The sequence below is a fragment of the Ovis canadensis genome, chromosome 13 (genome assembly GCF_042477335.2).
Source record: "Ovis canadensis isolate MfBH-ARS-UI-01 breed Bighorn chromosome 13, ARS-UI_OviCan_v2, whole genome shotgun sequence".
In the NCBI taxonomy this organism is placed as follows: Eukaryota; Metazoa; Chordata; class Mammalia; order Artiodactyla; family Bovidae; genus Ovis; species Ovis canadensis.
Window position 1 is genome coordinate 44,373,180 of NC_091257.1, and position 19,421 is coordinate 44,392,600.

Sequence of the window (19,421 nt, forward strand, 5' to 3'; positions counted from 1 at the left end):
ATCTCATTTACTTAATTCTGGTGTTTCAGTGAATTGGTTCACTTTGGCTTCTGAAGCCATCCTGCTCCTGTTTGGAAAAAAAAGGGTAGTGCAGTTGGCTTTGAGTCTTCGTGTATGAGAAATCTAACCTTGTGCCTTCAAGAAGGAAAACAGCACTTGTCCTCAATTAGGGAGGACTTAAGGGGCCCATGCGCACCCCCTAGTGGAGGTCCCAGAGCATCACAGCTGTGAGCTGGCCTTCGGGATGACCAGAAGCTTCAGAAATTTGCTCTCAGCTTCTTAGGGGAAATCAGGGGCGACAGAATTTGTTTCTGAAAAGGGCCAGGCTGTAAATATGTTAGGCCTTGGGTTCATGGTCTCTGTCAGAACAGTTCTTAACTATTTTGTAGAGTAAGGCAGCCACACAAAGGCAACGAATGAATGACCAGGGCCATGTTCCCACAACACTTTATTTATGGATGCTGACATCTCAATTTCCTATAATTTTTGTGTCACAAAATGGTATTCTTTTGTCTTTTTTTTTTTTCTCCTCAACCATTCAAAAAAATATAAACATCACTCTTAGCTCCTGGGCTATACAGAAGAAGGCGATGGGCTGAGTTTAGTTCACAGGCCACAGGTTGCCAGCTCCTGCCTGGTATAAGGTATGATTGTTTCCTTTGACCACGTGTAACATGAAGGAAGGCCATCCTGTTGTCTAAGGGAACTGGATGTTTATGGACAGAACGGCCGAGGCACTGGTACGTGAAGGCAGGAAGTATCTACTTTGTGGTATTTGAGTCAAGGCCAGTTGAGGTGGCCTCATCCACCATCTTTCCCCTTGGACTGTCGGGCACCGGTACGTGAAGGCAGGAAATATCTACTTTGTGGTATTTGAGTCAAGGCCAGCTGAGGTGGCCTCATCCACCATCTTTTCCCCTTGGACTGTCGGCAATATACATACGTATTTGTACACACTGAGAAGTTTTTCAAATCCTAGATAAAAACACCATCAGTAACAAAACTATGAGACTTATTTACAAATAAGACATCTTCCTAGGGCAGGACAGCTTTCATGGTAAGTTAGAGTCAGCGTAGAGGAATATGTGCAATTCTGCATAAGTAATAAAAAACATTCAAACTCTCAGTGTCCTGATGGCACTAATGAACTCCTCTGGGCATGTCTTCTGACTTGCGGGCTTTGATTTCCTTTTCCTCACATATCCTGGCTGTTGCTGAGAAGAAACTAGAATCTGTGCAGGAGCAGAAGTCTAGTTTGGCGGGGGCAGGGGGACACTCTTCAGAGAGCACACTTCATGTCTGCCCCAAACCTTGCTTTGGAACCAATCCATCGTCCTGCTAGAGATCAAAGTACAATTTGTGTGTTTACTGATTTGGCAACTTCGCTTCTTGAGAAATAATAGTCCCAGGACATTTTTATCTTGCTCTTTAACACCCACTGCGTGTCACTGAGTTAAAAAAGTGCTGGTTCCGATGCGATCGTGTATGGTGATGTAAGTAAACACTTTCCGAGTGGCTCCCTCATTCTGCTATGTGGATCCGCAGACCTGAATCACTTCATAGATAGAAATGCCACAGTTTATCTCCACACAGTGGCAAAGATTTTCTTACACAATTCTGTGACTTCTGTTCAGTTCATAGAAAAGCGGTCCCTTTTCTAGAGAGAGGAAGAGACCTCTGGCTCTCTCATCAGGAGACAGCCAGAAGGTTGAGAACCAGAGGAATGTGCTCTGTACCCTCTTTGCATCCCTCCTACAAACGGGTCAACAGTGGAAAAAAAGGATGGATGTTAATGTCAGCTAGAAAGGTGTTCTACATGTATGGTCACAAATGGATGCTTTTCCATCTCTTCTGTTACTGACACTTCGATGTCACTTAAGTTGTGCTTTTATTCTTCTTTGGAATGGCAGTTCCAGGAATCTTCAGGGTATTAACGAATGATGATGTCAGAGTTCTAGAAATATCAATAGAAATATCCATCTACTGTAATACGAGTCCAACCTAAAGGGAGGGAAGAGAGGGAACAGTAAACACAGTGAGAAAGAAAATTAAATCAACGTAGTACGACAGATGTATATTTTTATTTTATTCTTTTATTTTTTATTATTAAAAATTTTTTTTGGTAATGTGGCATGTGGGATCTTAGTTCCCCGACCAAGGATCGAACCTCTGCCTTTTGCTGTGGAAGTGTGGAGTCTTAACCACTGGACTGCTAGGGAAGTCCCATAGATATATATTTTTTAAAAACTACTAAAAACAAAAAAACTAAAAACCTCTCAACACTCTGACAAGAAGCAAGTATGGGGTTTTGTAGGTTAAGTTTATCAAGTTTACAAAGACTCATCAACTTTGCTCACCTTTTCAGACTCTGTCCCTGGACACCTCCAGTTATACAGGTAATACTGTAAATTGCCATCGCCTATGCCAAACTTGAGTTTTTCCAAGAATGTCTTATTTTCCATCAAATCTAGTGCATTGAATACATCAAATCCTTTCTGTCAATGTAAAAAATTTTTTTAAATTTTAAAGCATTAAAGGTTTAGAGTATTTTGTATATGATGTATTTCAGTATAACATTTCATTCTCCTACTAGTACCTTGAATTGAATATGCATTTATAATGAGGTTTAATGTCTGCAATATATACTATAATACAATTCAGTTCACAACTATCCTATTAAACTAGCAAGTAGTGAATATGATGGAATCAACAAAATTATCCAGAAATGCTGAATCAAAAAAATACAGTCTGATGGCTAACAGTGACAAAAAATATTAAGGTTTCAGGAAATATTTTGCCCCAATTTTTGAAGGAAAGAGTTGTTTAGATGGCCCCATCACCAAAAACTGTTAGTAACTGGCCTTGCTAAGTTCTGACTTACCTGAACCTATAGCCAAGAAACCAAACCCGTAAAGACTTGAAATTGTGTATTTGCCTTGGGCTAATACTGGGAAATAAATTTAGTAACATTTTAATAGTAAAAATAGAATTAAAAAATACTAGTTAATAATATGAAAAATGTGGTGCAGATGTAGTACCTACATTTCTATTTCTCAGGGGTTTTACTTTAAATAATTTATTACTGGCCTTTTGTGGGGAGGTAGTTGAAAATGAGCTACAAGATCAAAGACTCAAAGGCAAATGCTGATTTTGGTGTCCGCTTTTAATAGATTAAAAAAAAATGTTTCCAATGATCAAATACTAGAAGAATACAAGGAAGACACTTTTGATGTGTAGCTCCTGATTTCTCATAGGCAATATTTTCTCATTCAGCACTTATATCAAAACATTTACATCAGTTGATTTCTATTATCTTTTAAAAGAAAATGTTTTATTTGTAGCAAGAATTTAACAATCATCCTAACCACTATACTGAGGAAGTAAAAAATAATGCAAATCCATTACGGCACATTTTGAATTTAATTCTTTTTGTTTTAAATCCTCTTAATAATTGTATTAATTAAATTTAATTTCAAAATTCACAGACTATTTAGTTGAATAAAAACACTTGCTGTTGCCAGTTATTCACTGCAGGCCTCATTTTATTGCGTGTCACAGATTCTGTGTTTTTACAAATTGATGGTCTGTGGCCACCCTGCATAGGGCAAGTCGATCAGGGTCATTTTTCCAACTGCATCTGCTTACTTCATATCTCTGTTCCATTCTCGTAATTCTTGTAATACTTCAAACTCATTATTATTATAGTTGTTACAGTGATCTGTGATCTCTGATGTTAAGAATATAACTCACTGAAGGCTCAGATGATGGATAGCATGTTTTTTTCAGGAATAAAATGTTTAAAATTAAGATCTCTACGTTATTTAGTTACTACCGCATACTTAACAGACCACACTATTGCGTGAAGATAACTTTTGAATTTTTTTTTTATATGCACTAGGACACCAAAAATTCATGTGGCTCACTTTATCACAATACTTGCTTTATTGCAGTGATCTGGAACCGTCTGGAACTGAACCCACAATATCTCCAAGGTATATGCCTGTATAACAGGATCATATAATTTTCTTAAATTCCTTATATTATGAATTTTATGTTTTTTACTTTTTTAAAAGATTTATATGGACCACCTTTTAAAAGTCTTTATTGAATTTGTTAAAATATTGTTTCTGTTTTATGTTTTGGGTTTTTGGCCACAAGGCATGGGGGATCTTAGCTCCCCGACCAGGGATCAAACCTGCATCCTCTGCTCTAGAAGGCGAAGTCTTAACCACTGGACCACCAGGGAAGTCCCATGTACTTTCATATAAGGGTTAAAAGTTTCTGATTTGTACAAAATATCTTTTTGGTTAAGTTACAACAGAGCTGATGATGAAAACAGTCGCTAAAGTTTTTTAAAAAAACCTCTTATCAAAATTCTTCTTTTGACTGATGGTCAACAGTAAAATATCTCAAATGAGTTCCCCTGTGCGGAAGAAAATACAAGATACTTATATAATCTGACACACACGTCTGGAGACGCACACACGACAGCCAGGAGTCACCTACCAGCTTGGCGATGATGAGGGCGTCACTCATGAGGTCCAGCAGGGGCGTTTCTGTATGGATGTTGTAGAAGGAGTAGGCGGCTTTGAGGCTCTTGTGAGCCGGGTGGTGCATGACTGTGGAGGGGAGTGTGTAGAAGCTCAGGAAGTCAGTTAGTTTACCACTGGAGTTCTAAAGAACAAAGGTAACGTCAGATAAACATCTCCTCGAACAAGTGTCATCCAGGCACTTAAGCTCACTTGGTAATCTCTGACTTGCCCCATAGCTTTCCATCAGAATGGAGAGCAACTGCTCCTGCTCCATCCTCCAGGTCTGACGTGGAGCCCCACCGTGTGCCGGGTAGCGGCCAGGGAAGAGTGTGGCACTGTGCCTCAGCCTAAGTGCTCACTGGTGCCTGGCAGCAAGTTCTTAAGGAGGAATGCTTCTCTCTGGTTGACTAGTGACTACAGACTTATAGGGACAGTGATAAAAGTCAATTCACTGTTTTTGCAGGAATAAGATCATTAAGGATCAGGATGCTACCTTTTCCAGCTAAAGGATACTGTGTAATATCTAACATCTTCTTGGCACAAGGCAGGAATTTTATCAGCTTAAAGTGAAGTGGGATAGAGTTTGGGAGTTGTTTTTTTTCAGAAGCTTGTAAAAGGCATTGGTTCTGTGCCAAAGTATACGTATGTGAATGACTGAGAAAATCTGAAGCTATCACATATCAAAAGGGATGCAAAAAAGATGGTGTTTGTTTCACCATCACTGGTACAAGAAATACAAGAAATCAGTCAATATTGTTTGGGTTGTTTCAATTAGCTGTGGTAACTAGGTATATATGTGGTAACTATGCAAGTCTGCGAAGAATTCATGCTGTATCTGAATTATACAGGTGCAGAGGCCAGACCACATATGTCACTGCTAGTATTTGTTTTAGCAGAAATTTCTAGAGGGATGGATTTATTCACTTTTTGAGTGCTTCTGATTCATTAATCCTTTTTTTCAGACATTAAAAATTAAAGATGTTAAGCTAAACTGATTCTTTACTGTGCTATATTAGCAGCTCAAGTATTAGAGATGACTTAGAGGCCTAGATTTTCTGCTTTGTTAAGGATTTTTAAATACCATAGCAGAAATTAAGAGGAAAAAAAAAATCACTGAATGGGCTCAGTAGCAGAGTGGAGATGACATGATAGAATCACTGAACTTGAAGAATCCAGTAGAATTTACCCAATCTGAAATAAGAGAGCGAAAACAGACTGAAAAAAAAATTAAGCCTCAGGGGTCTGTGAGGAAAAGATTCACCGTTCATATCACTGGAGACCTAGAGGGAAAGGAGAAAGTGGGCTGAGAGAGACAATGACCGAAGGCTTCCCAGAGGCGGCAGAGACCGAAGAAGAGACTCAAGAAGCCAAGTGAACTCTAAGAGGATGACAGAAAGAAGTGCACATCGTCATAACAGTTCCCAAAGGGAAAGACAGAGATCTTAAAAGCAGCCACAGAAAAACAGCTCACTACCTACAAGGAAATACTAATTCAAATGACGATGGGCTGCTCCCCTGAAACCACAAAGGCCAGAAGCAAGTGGCTCAAGAGCTGAATGAAAAGAACCATCAATTGTGAATTCTGTATCTGGTAAAGCTTCTTTCAGGAAAGAAGGGCAAATAAGACCTTCTCAGACAAACGAAAACTAGAAGAATTCGTTGCCAGCAGACATACCTTTAACACTGGCTAAAGAACATCCTTCAAATAGAAAGGAAATCTCAAGATGCTCAAGATGGTGATATTTAAACTTTGAGACAGTAAAGAAACCTAAATGGAAGTAAAATCACTTGAAGTGGTGCAACGTGGATACCAGAGAACTGATAATTTATATCTATATACTATAATACTCAAATGCTTGCTTGCTTGTATTTAAGTACAGGCACTCTTTGTGACCCCAAGGATGCAGCCGACCAGGCTCCTCTGTGGAATTTTCCAGGCAGGAATACTAGAGTGAAGTTGCTCAGTCGTGTCCAACTCTTTGGGACCCCATGGACCATAGCCTACCAGGCTCCTCGGTCCATGGAATTTTCCAGGCAAGAGTACTGGAGTGGGTTGCCATTTCCTGCCCCAATACAGGGACCTAACCCGCATCTCTTGTGTCTCCTGCATCGGCAGGTGGATTTTTTACCACTGCACCACCTGGGACGCCCCATACTCAGATAAGACCTATACAAATATACTCAAATGCACTATAAATAAATCAAGACAGATCCAAAAATGGCCAAGGATAGGAAGGCAAGTAAAAAGAGAGGGGCAAGAGCCAGAAGAAACAAACAGAAAATATATTTTATAATATGGAAGACTCAAGCTCTAATATATCAATTATCATCAGGAGTAAATAGTCAAAATATACCAATCAGGAGAAATTCTGCAGAGTACATAAGGAAACATGGCCCAAATATCACTTCAAAATCAATGACATAGATGGGCTGGAAGTAAAAGGACTGAAACAGATGTATCGTGCAAACATGGTAGACAGGCACACCTTGGAAATGTTGCGTGTTTGGTTCCAGACCCCCTCGATAAAGCAAATATCGCAATAGGGTGGGTCACATGAGTTTGTTTTCCCAGTTTATATGCAAGTTTTGTTTGCACTATACTACAGTCTATTAGTGTGCAACAGCATTAAGTCTAGAAAACAATATACATACCTTAATTTTAAAATACTTATCACTATAAAATGCTAATCATCATTTAGAACTTTGAAGCAGTAACATCAAAAATCACCATAACACATGATCATAATGAAAAAGTCTGAAATATTGCAAGAATTACCAAAATGTGACACTGAGAGACAAAGTGAGCAAATGCTGTTGGAAAAAATGGCACCAACAGGGTTACCATAAACTGTTAATTTGTTAAAAATGCACTATCTGACTGGTATAATAAACAGTGATCAGATGCGGTCTGCCTGTATTAACAGACAATGAGAAAGAATTTTCTAAGGTTAGATGGGTTCAACTGGAGAATTCTAGCAAACACTTACGGAACTAACACGAATTCTATACAATTTCTTCTAGAAAATAGAAGAGGAGGTCACACTTCCCAACTCCTCTTATGAGGTCAAGTGGTTTCCTGATACAGAAACCAAACAGAGACAGTAAAAAAAAGAAACTGCACATCAGTATCTCTCATGAACTCAGGAAATACTCAATGAAATATTAGCACTCCAAATCCAATAATGGACAAAAAGAATTATACACCATAACCAAGAAAATAATTTTCCTAGGTATGTGAAGTGGTCAAACATTTGAAAATGAGTAAATAAATATACCATATCAACAGACTAAAGAAGAAAAACTGTATGATTGTATCAACTGAAACAGAAAAAGCACTGGACAAAATCCAACATCCATTTATGATGAGAACTCTCAGCAAGTTGGAAATTTTCTCAAATTGATAAGGAGCATCCATGAAAAACTGACTGCTAACATAATGGTGTAAGAGTCGTGGGTAAGACCGAATGCTCTTCCCCTAATATCAGGAACAAGGCAAGGATGTCAACCTGAAGTACAAAGATCTAGCCCCTGCAATAAGGCAAGAGAAAGAAAGAAAAGAAGAAGCAAAACGGATTCTATTTGTAGATGACACAATTATCCATGTAAAAATCCCAAGAAATCTCCAAATAAACTCCTGGAACTAATATGTGATTTCAGTAAGGTTGCAGGATACAGGAGCATCACAGAAAAATCAATCACATTTCTACATACTAACAAGGAATATGTGGAAAACGAAACTTTAAAAAATGTATAGAATCTGGACGCTGAAAATTAAAGACTGCTGATAAAATTTAAAAGACCTAAATAAATGAAGACATACCATATTCATGGATTGGAAGACATGTTAATTCTCTCTAAATTAATGCAATCCTGCTGAGTATCATGTAATTATTATCACAATCCCAGCACAGTCTTTTGTAAATTAAGACAAGCTTATTCTAAAATTTATATGCAAAGGCAAAGGAACTACATTAGCTAAATGAATGAAATGGGAGGAATCACTCTACCTGATATCAAGGCTTACTACAGAGCCACAGATTAATTAAGACAGTGTGTTATCAGTAGAGGAATAGCCACAGAGATCAACGGAACAGAATGGAGAACGCAGAAAAGGACCACAGTACAAAGTATTAGTATTCAGCCTATAGAAAACCTTTCACAAATCAAGAAGACATGGTTGAATGAAGTGATTGAATTATGCCATCTTGAACAAAGGCAGTTCAATTCCAACCAGTTTTGCAAAAGCAAAACAGTATTAAACTTTGAGACACCATTCATCTCTGATGAGGTCATCCAAACTGTGCTTTTTAAAACCGAGGGAAGCAATTAATCACACTGGCAACACCAGAGCAGTATCCTGATTTCCCATTATTAAGTACTACAAGTGTGCTCTTATGCCAGGAAGGGAAACTGTAAGCACAGCTTGTTCTAACAGAGTGAGCAGAAGCTTGGTATAGAAGCAGTGAGTCATGGACACAGAGGAAGGAGATGGGCACTCTAGGGTCTTTCTGGAAAATGGACTCAGTCGCATAGTATTTTCATACTTTTCCTATCTTATCACCTTATCTTTACCTCCACTACAAAAGTGTCAATGATGTGCTCCTGAGGGAGGAACCAGTGGGCTACTTCCTCTTCATCCATCACTGGGGCTAGATGAAACTGCTTCAGGTATGTGTTGGTGAGTTCTTGAACAGCTTTGATATCTCTTGGTTCCATTGGCCTCAAGCCTGAAGTTTTTGTAACCTGTTGGAGTGAACACAAAACCAATGGGGAGGTTTAAATAAGAGGACTAAACAAACTTGGAGCCAGTGTGGTCCCCAGACCAACATTATCAGCATCTCATGGGAGCTTGTTAGAAATGCAGAATCTTGGGCGTGCCCCAGATGTACCAAGTCAGAATGAGCAATTTCACAAAATCCCCTGGTGATTTGTATACACATAAAGCTTGAGATGTACTAGTTAAGCACATAAGCTATACAATATGCTCTATCCTATCTTTGTGTACCAGGTCTTTGGTTAGTATTGCCTATGACCCAAACAAACCAATGGGAACACTACAAATTCACCTATATACCCATGCCAAGAAATTTAACAGCCTACACCAGAGATCCCCAACCCCTGAGATCTAATGCCTGATGGATCTGAGGTAGAGCTGGTATAATAATAATAGAAATAAACTGCACAATAAATATAATGTACTCGAATCATCCTGAAACCACCCGCCCCCTACCCCTGTCTGTGGAAAAATTATCTTCCATGAAACTAGTCCCTAGGAACAAAAGGTTGGGGACTGCTGGCCTACATAACAGGGCAAAACAATCCCAGCATGTGTTCTGGAGTATCATGCTGTAAGACTGCCATGTTTGACATTTTGAAAACACAGTTGAGAATGGCTGAGAAACTCATTTTGTCCAATAGCCCATGAATAAGATGTAGCTATTTTGTTCTCATGAGCAACAAAAATGAAAGAAAAGTCAATCATAACAGTCAATATGGGAAGGCAGGCATTTTAGTTACCAAGAACGAATGGCTAGTTTCCAAGTACTGGCCTTGGTCTTGCTGGTCATTAATTGACCAATACTGGTCAATTAAAAGGTGATCATAATAGGCATCTGAATCCTTCTTCTCCTAAGTCACAGTTTTTACATAAGGCCACAGGGTTGGATAGCATCATCGACTCAAAGGACATGAGTTTGAACAAACTCCGGGAGACTGTGAAGGATAGGGAAGCCTGGCGACGTCCTGCAGTCCATGGGGTTGCAGAGTCAGACACAACTGAGTGACTCAACAAAAACAACACACAGGAATGACAGGCCCTCAAAGGTTGGGACAAGGCCCCATCTGGATTTATTTGTTCAAGTTCTTATCCTTAAAAGAGCTTAAGACATCAACTATAAGAAGTGTCCAGATACCAGGACACTTGACACTGCAAGTGAGAAAGCTGACTACATCCCCTGTCTGTACAAAGACAAAACTCTAATACTTACAAATGAGTCTGAGCAAGCTCCGGGAGCTGGCAATGGACAGGTAAGCCTGGCATGCTACAGTCCATGGGGTCGCAAAGAGTCGGACACGACTCAGCGACTAAACTGAACTACAAAAACAACTTCATTTCTTTTAGTTAACTTGATACTTTTTTTCCTTGAAGAAATACTGGATAAATTTTTAAGTGACAAATAACTTGTATATAAATACTTCTATTCTACCTAATCTGTCCTAAATTATTTCTGAGCACTTTTAAATTAAAAGCTGCCTCTAAGATTAGATCATCACAATTCCTGCATGCCCCCAGAGAGGTGGTTAGAGAAGACCAAAGTGGAAAATGGGTTTTCATCTTGAATGCCGGCTCTGATGGACATCAGTAGTCATGTTGAGGTTATTACTAAGGTTCTGTGACAAGGAATGCTGGTCAATTACTGATTCGTGTTGGGAAGAGACGGGAGAGGTGTTCTTTGTATTTACAGACCCAACAGTCTTTAGCTGAGTGTTTACTATGTGCTACTCAGTTATGATTTACAGAATCTATAAAGACACCATAATGAAACACTAAATTAAGAGAATTTAAGTCCTTGACATTTAATAGAAAACTCAGACTTCCAGCATTTCTGTGGGTCTCAAAGCCAAAGGGGGACTTCCCAGGTGGCTCAGTGGTAAAGAATCCACCTGTCAATGCAGCAGACATGTATTTGATCCCTGGGTTGGGAAGATTCCCTGGAGAAGGAAATGGCAACTCATTCCAATATTCTTGCCTGGGAAATCCTATGGACAGAGGAGCCTGGCGGGGTACAGTCCTTGGGGTCACAAAAGATTTGCACACGACTTAGCAACTGAACAACAACAAAGCCAAAGGACCTGAAATCTCCAGGTCCCAGCTTCCATCCAAGGCTTAACCCTTGGTTAATAATGGTCTGAACAGGTGTTGAATGAATGAATGAATGCATGAATTCTTGGGATTTTAGCATAATCATTTCCCCAATAGGGTGAGGTGAAGGCTGCAGACATGGAAAAAAGTCACTGTCAGCTCTTAAGAGGCGGCATTTCTATGGCCTGGCATTCAAGTGCAAGCCAGGCATGAAACCAATATTTTCCTTTTGTTTCTGTAAGCCAATTTTAGTTACTTAGAGCATTTCTACACTGCAATTTGTGGGAAGTGGGAAACCTATGTGACTGCTAAGTGGTGTTAGATGAGATGAGCATACATTTTGAAATGCTGGTAGGAGGACCAAGACCATACCGCATATATACTGCCGTCATTTGAAAAGGCTATTTTCTGCCATGAGGATGGCCTTGATAAACTTTAAATAGCCTTTCTCAACATTAGACTGTTTTGCATTTGCATTTGTTACTGATTCAATAACAATAAATGATATTGAGACTTCCCTCGTGGTAAAGTGGTTAAGACTCTGTGCTTCCACTGCAGGGGGCACAGGTTTGATCCCCAGTTGGGGAACTAAGATCCTGTATGCCACAGCTCAAAATAAATGAAATGAAATAAAATGAGCCTCAAACAATGAGATTATCTCATGATAGTAACAGGATACATCCTCTCTGTTCATAGAGAACATTCAGAAATGAGGAATAAGGCTTGCCAATTCCTTTTTGGAGCAAAATACACTTTTGCAGCACAATTCTTATTCATTGAACACTCATACTGTGAAATCACTAAAATCAAAATCTTTTTTTGTCTGGTAGACATCTTTAAAGCTGCAGTTCTCAAAGATTTTGGTCTGGAACTTTATAGTCTTAAAAATTATTTAATACTCCCAAAGAGCTTTGTTTACATGGGTTATATTCATCCATATTTATTGTATTAGAATTAAATTGGAAATTTTAAAGCAAAAGAATATGTAAGCTCACATTCCATTTAACCTCTGGAAGATTGCACAGTGCATTTGTAAGATAATGAAAGATGCAAATTATTTTTGTGTTATTCTAAAAAACTGACTTCACAGGTCCCCCCAAAGTGTTCTGGGAACTTCTTGGGGCCCCTGGACCACACTTTGAGAACTGCTATTCAGGTCTCTGAAGGTTAGGAAAATGGGTAATAGAATTTAGATAAGGAGGACTCAGTGAAACAGTATATTTTGGCAAATGGGCAGTGAGACAGTATATAGATGGCAATTTTCAAGCACTTCAAACAAGTTTTTATAGGAGCTAAGTTAAAGCAGAAGGAAACATCAGACTACATCCAATCATGAAACATAAAAGGTCCAAGAAACGGGAAGAATATATGCTTTTCCTGATCGACAATGGCTTATGTATCTCAGAACCTAAGCTTGTTTCTTTCTAATATCTTAAAGTCATATCCTCTCCAGGAAATCTACTGAAGCATGACATAAATGTTAATATATAAAATTATATTCTAGGGGGTTCCCTGGTGGCCTAGTGGTTAAGATTCTGGGCTTTCACTGCCGTGGCCTGTGTTTAATCCCTGATCAGGGAACTGAGATCCTGCAAACTGCGTAGTGTGGCCAAAAAAATAATTGCATTTTATATAATAGCTGTTGTTTTCAGGAAGAGGTGGAGGGAAATGTCATGCTTAGGTAGAAATTTAAGCTTTGGCATAATCTGAAAGAGTCAAATGACAATGTTTTCTGAGATTTCAATAAAAAACAAAAAAAATTTCCAGTGACTTAACTGAGAAAATCTTAAATTTCATAAGCAAACTCTATTTCTGAATCAGAGCTACTTTCCCATGGTTGAACTAGTATGCATTACTCATCGGACTCTCCATACACTGAAATGTGTATAAAATTTGCTTGTAAGTATATAAGGAAATCAAGCTTAGAGCCCTATTAAAAAACAGAAGCAGTGCTGTTCTCCATCAAGCTATGTGCTGTGAGTAATTTGGAGCCAAGATTTCAGAGTAGAGATGTAAGCCTTGATTATGGATACTTTTTTGATTTAAGAACGAGCAGTAAGACATTACACTCTAAAAAAAACAAAACAAAACAAAACAAAAACAAACAAACAAAACCCTACAGTTACTAAACCAAGAATATCTGTTTCAGCATGGCTTCTTCATAGGCATACACTTCTTGCAACACAACGTAAAGTGTTGCAAGAGAGTAACCTGACTCCTGCTTTTTATCTCCTTCAAATTTCTTTACCTTGGGACTTCCCTGGCGGTCCAGTGGTTAAGACTCTGAGCTTCCAATGCCCCCAGGGGGTGCAGGTTTCATTCCCTGGTCTGGGAGCTAAAATCCCACATGTCTTGTGGCCAAAAAATAAAAACAGTAAAAAAAAAAAAAGAAAGAAAACCCAACATTGAAAAGGCGGGAAACTGTTCCTCTTGGGGAAATCTTAGTCTCGTTGGTAATGGTAGCTAATGGCATGAGCTGGTGGGGATGGTTCTGTCCTGACTGGAAGACTCTGAGCAAATCAATCTGTGTCTCAACATTCTCTTCCGTGACTGGGGACAATGACTTGCCCCTCTGATCACTGTGAATAATAAATGAGGTTACAGACGTTAACTGTTTGGCATAACATCGGCCACAATCAGTGTTAACTTGTATAGTCTATGATCAACACATAAAGCTGGCACGGTGAGCTGAAACAGTTACAACAAATCAGAAAATGAGGCTGAACAAAAAACCTGTGTTCAGGAAGGCTCTTCTCTACACTTCATAATACAAAAATGTTCTCAAACAATGTGACTGTCTGGCCCTGGGAGAGAAGGAGGTAGTCTGGCTTTTGCTGCCTAATCCAGCTTCTAAGCCAGGAGCCCAATACCAAGGCTGCTGCTGGTGGCACCTTCCAATTTTTCAATGTCTCTACTTGCATCTCCTCTACCCTCTCTTTTTTTAAAAAAGTTAATTTACTCTTTAGTTTTCTTTCCTTCCCTATGACTTAAAAAGTAAAGGAGGCTGGAACAAGCCAACAAGAGCCGTTTGGATAACTTTCACAAGCTTCAGTCTTTGCGTCTATACAATACCAAATAAGAATACCTTCTTACCTTGGGGTAAGAATACTAAAACAGAAGGTGGTTGGGAGAATATGCTAATATACATCACAGCACTTTATCAGCTTGACTTATCGCGGAAGAAAAAAGGCAGTCACCACAGCACCATGGCTGGAAGAGGCATGCTCTTCTGTAACCGAGTTAACTGCAACCAAGATGCCAGACTCTGCTTTCACCACCAATGTCCGACCAGCAATTTATCACCAACTTTTCAAAACTTGGTTGCCTGTGAGTTGATGGATGCTTGTTGTACAAGAACACGGAGCCCGATGGACAAAGTCAAGTAAAAAATAACTTTCCGCACCTCTAACTCTAATCATCCTGGATAAACCGATGACAGCTACTCAATTTCCTCATGCTTCATTCCACTTCAGGTGACTATACAGACAAGGAGGTGCTTTTCTTACACACAAGCTGAACAGAGTTAGGTTTGAGAAACTGAAATCAGGGGAGACCAAGGTAGAACAGCATTCGACCCTACTGGGTAAAGGAGGCTTGCTTCCAGTTCTTATTTTAACTCGCAGATAGCAAAGCATTTGACACTTGGCCAGGAGGACGCTGAGCATCAATTGTGTCTTGTCTCAGCCGTGTGCTATGCTCCTCCAGGGCCCTTTTTCCTCACAGCCATTTGTGCCCGTATGTGAGCCCACCCTTCTCAGTGTCTCTGGAACTTGGCCATTAGCAGTTCCTTCTAGTTGATGAGTAAATTGTGATGGTCATAACAATGGTGTGACCCCTCAGGGCATTTTCCAGAGTCTCCATATACTTAGCTTCATGTCTGTCACCCCAGCTTGAGGGGCCCTGGTCCTCCTTTCCCAGGACACGGGGACCCTCCCTCGTTATGTCACCTGCCCTTTTTATTTCCCTCTGTGCTAAACTATGTTTCCCCTCGGTCCTTGGCCTTACAGACAGGCAGAGAGTTCACAAGTTCAAGCCCCACTGTTTGCAACTGCAGCTTAGACAGAAAGGAGACCGTGCCTTCTGGTCCCTCTGCCAGGTGGGAAGCCCCGGAACACCTGGTTTCCTTCATCTCCACGTCTCTCCTTATGAAAGTCTGCCTAAGTCAGAAATGCGTTGATTCTGTTGATGAAAGAAAGACTTGAATCCGTGCAGCCACTGATCATGTGTTTCTGGTAAACACACAACTGGTCCAAGACAAGAGGAGCTGGAGTCCTCCTCCATAGAAGAAGTCCTTCCCCACCTTGTTTGGAGGAACATGGCTATACTCTATGTGAATCCCTCAGCTGAGTTAAAGTACTTACTACAACCCAAAAGAAAGAACAGCTCTGATGAAATCAAAACTTCACACTACAGATCCCATCTGTGTGGACAGACTCCAAGATGGCCCCAGTGATGCCCGCCCACCCTCACTGGAGGTCACGCCCACACCATCCACTTATCTTGAGTGTGGGTGGAACCAATGACATATGGCAGCAGTGATTTCACTTTGTGAATTGATTACACAGGATTCTAACTTCCATCTTGTTAGCAGGTGCTCTCTGTAGACTCTCCCCATGCATTGTGATCTGCCCTTCAGAGAACCCCCACCGATGAGGAGCTGAGGCAGCCTCAGGCCGACAGCCAGCAAGGAATGGAGGACCCCCAGTCCAGCTGCCCACCAGGAAAGGCTGGCAACAGACATGTGAGCTTGAAAGCAGATCCATCTCTAGTCAAGTGTTCAGACGAGACTCTGACCCTGGCTGATGCCTTGATGACAGCTTCACAAGAAAGCCTGAAGCAAAGACCTCAGCTAAGCTGTGCCTTGATTCCTGACCCACAGAAGCCAAGAGATAGCACATGTGTTGGTTTCAGCTTCTACCTTTGTGGTAGTTTCTTATGGAGCGATGGAGAACTCATTTACCATCTGAGCCCCAAATAAAAGCCAAGACTGGTAAGCACATTTAAAATTTCCCATATTAAGGGACAACTTTTCACACTGGGAAGTTTCTAGTTTAAAACGATGCTAATTCAATAAGACATTATTTCCTCTCCCCAGGTTTCTCTTTTAAACCTTATTCCTTAAGTCCATGTGCTAAGAAACCATCAGAAGCTGGAACTTTTCTTCCCTCTTCCTAAATAGAATATAAGTGCTCAAAATTTAAAAACCTACAAGTCTGGAGTTCAACCCCATCCAACCCCAAACTGAAGACCTTTAAAAAACCTTAAAAAAAAAAAAAAAACAACAACACCTGGTGAACTCTCCTCCTGGCCCTGAGGTTCTCTGAAGTCTTTTTAGCTACATATTCACATCCTCAGACACATGAACCAGTTTTTAGCTTCCTGCAAATAATTCTTTTTTATGTTAAAAGTTTCAGTTGTTAACAGCTTCAAAAAACAGCAAGCCATTCTTACTTACATCTGGAAGTCTGTACAGCTTCATCGTTCTCTGCAAAGTCATATTTCTACTCAAGTGAGAAAATTTCACTTCTACCAATTTTCTGGGGTTTAGTGATCGATGCCAGTATCTGAAATACAATACAGGCTTTAAGGTCTGATTGATTTCTAACTCTCCAAGTTTTACTCTTTGTCTCAGCTCAGCTGTTACAGAAGTACTGAACAAACATCATGTAGGGCCTGGTGCAGTGCTGGGTCCTGGTCCTCTGCCTATGTAATTATTTTATCTGTCATTTTTTACCTCGAAATGATGTTCCAGTTATGCTCCTTTGACACTGGTAACCTTCCATCTCTTTTAATATAGAAAAATCTTAAAATTGCAGAAGAAATATTGACAATGTCCAGTTTGTAAGTACTGAATGACCATCACAGATTCTAAGAAGGCAAACCAAAAACTTTAAAAACATGAAAATACTCCCTTAAGTTAGTAACCTTCACATTTATATAATGCACATGGAAGAAAACAACTTTTTGAGAAATGAGTTTGAATTTCTCAAATGATTCTGGCTTAGGTACTGGAATGAATGATTACAGATTATATTAAAATATACCTGTGAAGTCTTATTTATTCTGTTTATTTATGAATAATTTAATAGGAGAGAGGCATTTTACAGGTTTGTCTTTTACACTCTGAAGTTTTTTTCCTGAAGTTTCCTCTTATTTGAGTCAATAAAAATAGTAGTGGCTTCCCAGGTGGCTCAGTAGTAAAGAATCTGCCAGCCGATGCAGGAGATGCAGGAGACTTGGGTTCAGCCCCTGAGTTGGGAAGATCCCCTGGAGGAGGAAATGGCAACTCACTGCAGTCTGGATAATCCCATGGACTGAGGAGCCTGGCGGGCTGCAGTCCATAGGGTAGCATGGGTTGGACACGACTGAGCAGGCATGCATACACTCATGCAAAAATAGAGGAGAGGGAAGGACTTCCTGTCAGTCCAGTGGTTACGACTCTGCACTGCAAATGTAGGGGCTGAGGTTTCAACCCCTGGTTGGGGAACTAAGATCCTGTATGCTGCACAGTGCAGCCAAAAGATACAAAAAATTTTTAAAAAATAGTAGAGGGACACAGACTGTTTCTGATGCTCTAGAAACAGGTTAGTCAAGTGAAAATCTGATACGTGATTTTCTTACTGGATTAACTTTTGAAAGCTTGAAAAGAGCAGATGAAATAATCAAGTAATAAGAACAGAGCTTTAGCCTTCTTTTCACTCACAGCAGACAAGTATGTTCAGGCTTTCTGGCTAGATGCTTATTAAGCTTTTGGAGTGGTTCCTGACAGCACTGGCACAACACTGAGTGTTCAAGAAGGAAAGAAAATGGTACTACAGGGACATCTCCCAGTAACTGATGCCCTGGGTTTCCCAAGGCAGCAACTAGCCTTTCAAATGAAGAGACCCAGAAATGGACACACAGCATCATTCATACACATGTGGCTGTGGGGTTTACTGCAAGAATACTGGGCTAATGGTTCTTGGCTGTATCTCCATCTCTGCTACCAACCAACATCATCACCATGGGTCAGCCAAAATCCTTCCAGGTTACAAGGGTGGAGAATAATACTTATAGAAACATGGCAAGGAGGCGTGAAGCATTAGGCAAAGGTGATGTGCAAGATAAAGGTGTGATGCTAATACCTGCACGTGGCCACTGGCTTTGGAAGAACCACTCCAGCGGTATAAACAGCCTGGAAAATCCCTTCCAGGTTCACTCTTCTGGTTATTTCTCGAATCAACACTGGGGCTACCCGTTTTGATCTCAACTTCTTATGAACACAAAGAAAGTTGATTTCGACCATCTTCTTCACACTAAGAAGGAAAGGTGTTGAAAATTAGAGCCAGTGTAAGAGAAGAACATTTTTAAAAAACGAGATAACACCTATAACATTTCAAAGAATATGAAACTGAAAGGCCTCCCTTAACATAATATTTAAGGAAAATATTCTAACATTTAGATATTTCACAAATTCAGGTTGACACACTATTCCCCACATGCCTGCACCAAAATGATCATAAACTCTAGGTTGTGGAGATGTAAACCTTCTTGTTCTAAATAGATCTGAGAACTTGGGTCTGTTCTAAAGTTTTCAGTTTAGAAACTGGATCAGCTGTGCCTCAAAGCTTCTATATCTGTTTTTCCTGTAACATATACAATTATGGCAGAAACTGGGTCACCCAGATGCAGAATCTAATAAGACACTGCTTTGGAGTATAATGCAATCTCTGGGATCCCTGGGAAGCACCCTGACAAGGCCAGAGCTGGTGCTTTTCTAAGCGACAATAAATCTTCTAGAGCTTCAAAGTCCATCTGCTGCTCTGGTTCCAGATATACAGGCATTTCATTTGGCACAAAATATTCCTTGAGATCAAATACGTTTCAGCAGTAAATAAGATCACCCAACATACTGAAATGTAAAGAGACCTATGCACTAAATCTTTGCATTTCATAGCTCTATCTTTGACTATCTAAGCTGGAGACCCAGGGTAAAAAGGGAACATACATATCCTATGGATAAAAAGACTTCTAAAAAAAATCCTTTA

At 39.9% G+C, this 19,421-nt stretch overlaps 1 protein-coding gene across 4 annotated transcripts in view; it reads right to left on the minus strand.

Moving 5' to 3' along the window:
• Positions 1-417: 417 nt before the first annotated feature.
• NMT2 (N-myristoyltransferase 2) overlaps positions 418-19,421 on the minus strand; it is a 57,556-nt gene continuing 38,552 nt past the window's right edge. For 3 of the 4 annotated variants that reach the window (XM_069547556.1, XM_069547558.1, XM_069547557.1), the window contains 6 exons: positions 18,519-18,689; positions 16,850-16,958; positions 9,105-9,275; positions 4,507-4,674; positions 2,358-2,495; positions 418-2,001 (listed from right to left, as the gene is read on the minus strand). In XM_069547556.1, the coding sequence (XP_069403657.1) occupies positions 1,981-2,001; positions 2,358-2,495; positions 4,507-4,674; positions 9,105-9,275; positions 16,850-16,958; positions 18,519-18,689 (778 nt within the window). In that variant the 3' untranslated portion in view covers positions 418-1,980. The remainder of the gene's footprint in view (positions 2,002-2,357; positions 2,496-4,506; positions 4,675-9,104; positions 9,276-16,849; positions 16,959-18,518; positions 18,690-19,421) is intronic. The other variant, XR_011248126.1, reaches the window with a different exon arrangement.